This window comes from Volvox carteri (genome assembly GCF_000143455.1).
Source record: "Volvox carteri f. nagariensis unplaced genomic scaffold VOLCAscaffold_29, whole genome shotgun sequence".
Taxonomy (NCBI): Eukaryota; Viridiplantae; Chlorophyta; class Chlorophyceae; order Chlamydomonadales; family Volvocaceae; genus Volvox; species Volvox carteri.
Window position 1 is genome coordinate 1,461,544 of NW_003307572.1, and position 5,120 is coordinate 1,466,663.

Consider the following 5,120-nt stretch of genomic DNA (forward strand, 5'->3'; position numbering starts at 1 on the left):
ACTAACACAAGGTCGTCCATATGGCACCTTTCCTTGGACAAGGCATCCTCCAATTGGCACGCGGTAAATTGACTTAGATTGTTTGCCCTGGCAAACTTATGTACTCCAAACTCATCCACTGGACGATGCTGGCTGTATTTCTTGCGTGGACGATCTTGTCGCCGACGGGCGATGTTGTCCAGGGCGTTCCGGTCAAACTCGTAGGCGCCGACCTCATTACCGTTGTCCATGGACATTGTGTTGGAAGGATACGTTAAGGTTCAGATAAAATGAAGAAATGAAGAAGCGCTCCTTCATAGTATGGAGATGGTAGAATCTTCAAGCAACTTTTGAACGACCAGGGAGAGTTGCTGATAGGCGAATTTGTATGAATCTATAGAATTCCTTTATTCTTTCAAGGTAAATGAATGCTTATGTATTCGTCCGTTAGTAGCGTGAAGCTATGAACACTCTTTGTACGGCAGATTCGGCACAATGTTTTGCCTCATTGCGATGTTGCCTGAAAATTTTGAACAGAAGGGATCACTGCTCATGCTGGTGCAGCAAGACATGTAAGGAGATGGCCTGGTCACAATCCAGCAGTCATATATCGACAATCTCAAGCTATGACAACTTGTTACATGTTGTTAAGACCAGCAAAGCGCCGGACCCCCGTTGGGTCCTATTACTGTGGCTACCATTCACTGGTATATGAGTGTCGGTCATTTCCAACACCCCCCCGTGAGCGACACTCTCTCGCTCCGGGCCTTCCCGTGCCTCATCCCGGTCTCCCATTCTCTGGGCAACAGCCAGTGGGTATCGATCCGGCGACCTCTCGGCAGCGCAGTGCGCCATTCGGGGCTCATAACCTGTTAAGACCAGCAAAGCGCCGGACCCCCGTTGGGTCCTATTACTGTGGCTACCATTCACTGGTATATGAGTGTCGGTCATTTCCAACACATGTGTCTGTAATAAAAAAGTGACTTTGCGATGGTGTGGGGAGCTCTTTGAGTGGTGGGACTGTGGAAATCCAGTTTGTTTCGCCCGTAACAAGTTTGTTACCGGCGAAACAACGTCCCTCTGAAACGTTTGGATATGCCTATGCAACACATTTCCTCAATTTCATGAACTGCAAGTATTCTGATCCAACATCGCCCCAATCTCAGTGTAAACTAGTCTCCAAATGTGCCTGCACAAGACTGTCACCCCTGTCACCCGGCATTCACATTGCCTTAACCTCCTCAAGCTTGTCGGGGTGTGACACGTGGGCATGAACCTTGTGACAATGGGCATTGTCACAAAGAAACTGGTTGCAATCAGAAATGCATTTTTCCTCATGCCAGGTTAACGGATAACGGTTCGCCCGGTAATCCTACCGACCGGTTACCCATCTCGTTAACTGGACCCGTTAGGTCGGAACCGGGCCGGAACCGGCCTGGAGTATGCCATTGGGAAGAGGAGAGACTTAGTTATAGTTTGGGGTTATTGGGTTTTCAACTTGCTTGTATTGAAACCTCAAATATGCATACCATGAAAGATACATGCCTGCATACATCATACCTGCAGCTGAAGACCTTACTAACCATTACATATATGCATGCCTTGCCAGCAGATGCTTTGAGATCCAACTCCTTTGGAGCTGACGTAGAGGAGTTTGAGAAGTACCAGTCTTCACAGTCGCACCTGGAATACTTGCAGAAGAGCTTAGGGCCTCTAAACAATGAAGATGACAAGTTAGTCTTCATTGTCGAGGGCAAGGACAGTCCTGTGCTCTTAGCTGGCGATGTGGTCTTTGTAAGTCTTGTAAGGCTTGATGTTTCTTCGCAAGAATGCCCATGTTGTCATCTGCAGGTGTCCGTTTTCATTCTGCACAGGGCGAACAACAGCAAGAAGACCTCCATGGTATTGCCCAGTGGTACCATTAAGGTTGGCAAGGAGCTAAAGAAGCACACGGTTGTAGAGCTTCCAGTGCAGAGCCTACTTGGCAGATTCAACAAGCAGCAGGTCAAGGAGTGGGCTTTCTCCCATGGCTGCACAAATGTTCTATGGAATGACTCCATGGTCCAGTACAAGGGCAAGCTGGCGTTGGTTGCTTAGAGAGGTTCCTATATGAGCAGGGATACAGAGCAAGTGGGCAGCTGCAGTCTAGGGCTATGTGGTTCAGTGGTGTGTAGTAGGTGTTCACTAGGAAAAAAGGAAGCAGTGCAGTAGTAGTGTGGAACAGGTCACAGGTGAAGGTTGATGAAGAACATGTGTGTATAATTGCATGCCAAGACAAGGTACTGCTGTTGCTGTGATGATTTTGGTAGCAGCCTCCAGACTTGTAAAGAATAGAGACAATAGATGCCTGTACAGGCCAGCTGGCTGTGCACTATACTGCACAACTCCACATGATGAGCAAGTGAGATGACCAGGGCGACCCAGACTGTTGTGTGTAATACATACATATGTATATAATTCCTGACAAATGTGATTTTGTGCCTACCCATGCAGTACAAGCTTCTATCACCAATGATGGCAAATAGATGCTCATGGCATGAATAATGAAGTCAGACAGCTTTCCAAAAAAAAGAGAATGTGTGATTTAACAGTGGACAGGGATCATGTAAAAGCTCATAACATTTACAGCGTCTGAACCTCAAAACAGCAATTAAAATCCTTAAACAGCAGTTCAGCAAATTATCTAATGGCAACAGCCAGTAACATGATGGAACTTCCTTTTAGCACGTCCCTGCTCGTAACAGCTTTCAAGGCCTGTCAGCAACTACAGCCCTTGGCAACGCTTAACAGCTTAAGTGAATTGAACAAATGCTAACAATTAGCTTCCCAAAACACTAACAGCCGTCAAAAAATCTTTCTCAGCATCTGGGTGACCCAACCAGAATGTAACATCCTGTCAACAATATCCTGTTGTGGCAGAAAGCGCTCTGTTACAGGTCCTTACAGCTGCTAACAGTCCCTAGAATCAGACAACTGTTAACAGTGTGGGCTCCAGGTATATGTCAGTCACAGGGCCAAACAGGACAAGACAGCCTCTAACCCAGTGTCTAACTGGCTGTTATGCCACGTTGACAACTATCGTCAGCAGCTGATAATGAGCCCGGCTGACAGCCCCGCCTAAGAAGTTAGACGCTGTTAGACCCCCTATGAGTTGGTAGGGATGGTACTAGGGTTTGGCACTACTGGTAACGCGCGACCATTGCCCACGGGAGATCTCGGGATCGATGGAGTTGGGCCGCTGTCGACCGGGCAGATTCCGTTGGATGCTGGTGGTGGGTGCGGAACCTGAGCGATCCACTGAGAAGTTGACTAATGTGACTGGATGAGGATCCCCGAAATACCGGGGAAGGCAGGGTTTCGCAGGGTAGCTGCCACGGGCGAAAATATACCCCCCTGTTTCACACATCATAGGGAAAGGCGTGTACAATTTGCAAATTGCATCTAGAAGAGATTTGTCGCTAGGATCGTCACGAATAGAGGGAGCTGACGGATAGGAGAATTGTGCTTGCCATGTTTTAGTCGTCCCTTGTTACTTTCAGTCCTGGGGCAATTTGCGCAGAGCTGTACAATAATTTTTGGTAAGAATCTTCTGTTTACTACTTTGCTCATTGCTTTTTCTTGCTATCATTACATTGTCCTTTGTTCCAGCTTATCGGGCAGATTTTTTTGCACTATTATTGGAGTTTTTAGTTGTCTCATTACCTAGTTGTTTGATTACCTAGTTGTCTCATTACCTTGTCCCGGCCTGCCCCGGTCCTTGCTAGCTACCTCCATGTCAATGTGCCAGGCTTGGCTCCGGATCCATTTCCCAATTTGTTTCCCGAGCGATGAGACTCTATTCATGAGAAAGAATGCGGGATACGGAGAGCGCCATATCCCCCATATGTGGGAACCTAATCAAGTGAGTAATCGACGGCAGAGCCATCTTTATCTGAACGGCAACCTCCAGCAGTGCATTTATTTTAAACGTTCAGCGTAATGGCCCTGCCTGCCAGGCCAGTGGCAGCTACATGTTGGGCGCCGAATCCTAACTGTCGGTGGTTATCTTGTCGCGTCACATGACTGTAGCACCGTAATAATAGTAATCCTGGAAAGTGATGAGTACGTGGTGCAGCGTAATGATTGAACGACTGCTCTGTGGAAACCGCGTCAGCAAAAAGACAGAAAATCAACTCGATGAGGTTACAGTGATTATTCCATCATGTCGTTGCGTGGAGACGCGCACAGGTCCGCGTATTCAAATAACGGCAGTCGAATATTCGCTCCCTGGGAGCTGGCTGTGACAAAGCTCGTAGGCCGCGGTAGCTGTTCGAGCTCGGGGTCCAGCTGCACTACTACTAGGTAGCGTATGCGGAAAATTGCTGGGCGAGGCTCTAAGTCGAAACGCACGCCTCTCGCCAACAGGCCTATGTCGACAGGTTCCGGCTCCTGGTCGAACGGATCGACCAAATGTGGATGATTAGGCTGATTAAACCGCCTGCGAAGGCCCTGCTGGCCCCGACCACCTTGATGATGATAACCTCCCAATGGCATACTCCAGGCCGGTTCCGGCCCGGTTCCGACCTAACGGGTCCAGTTAACGAGATGGGTAACCGGTCGGTAGGATTACCGGGCGAACCGTTATCCGTTAACCGTCCCCAGTAATCGGTAACCGATGTCGGTAACCTGGCATGAGCAAAAATGCATTTCTGATTGCAACCAGTTTCTTTGTGACAATGCCCATTGTCACAAGGTTCATGCCCACGTGTCACACCCCGACAAGCTTGAGGAGGTTAAGGCAATGTGAATGCCGGGTGACAGGGGTGACAGTCTTGTGCAGGCACATTTGGAGACTAGTTTACACTGAGATTGGGGTGATGTTGGATTAAAATACTTGCAGTTCATGAAATTGAGGAAATGTGTTGCAAAGGCATATCCAAACGTTTCAGAGGGACGTTGTTTCGCCCGTAACAAACTTGTTACGGGCGAAACAAACTGGATTTCCACAATCCCACCACTCAAAGAGCTCCCCACACCATCGCAAAGTCCTTTTTTTATTACAGACACATGTAACAAGTTGTCATAGCTTGAGATTGTCGATATATGACTGCTGGATTGTGACGAGGCCATCTCCTTACATGTCTTGCTGCACCAGCATGAGC

At 48.2% G+C, this 5,120-nt stretch overlaps 1 protein-coding gene across 1 annotated transcript; it reads left to right on the top strand.

The window, feature by feature from the left end:
* Positions 1 to 1,500: 1,500 nt before the first annotated feature.
* On the top strand, positions 1,501 to 2,601 carry VOLCADRAFT_105522 (uncharacterized protein; the record flags this gene model as incomplete). Its single annotated transcript, XM_002952347.1, has 2 exons — positions 1,501 to 1,773; positions 1,831 to 2,601. 2 exons carry the CDS (start codon positions 1,501 to 1,503, stop codon positions 2,074 to 2,076), a joined length of 519 nt encoding a protein of 172 aa, XP_002952393.1. The 3' UTR covers positions 2,077 to 2,601.
* Positions 2,602 to 5,120: the final 2,519 nt, after the last annotated feature.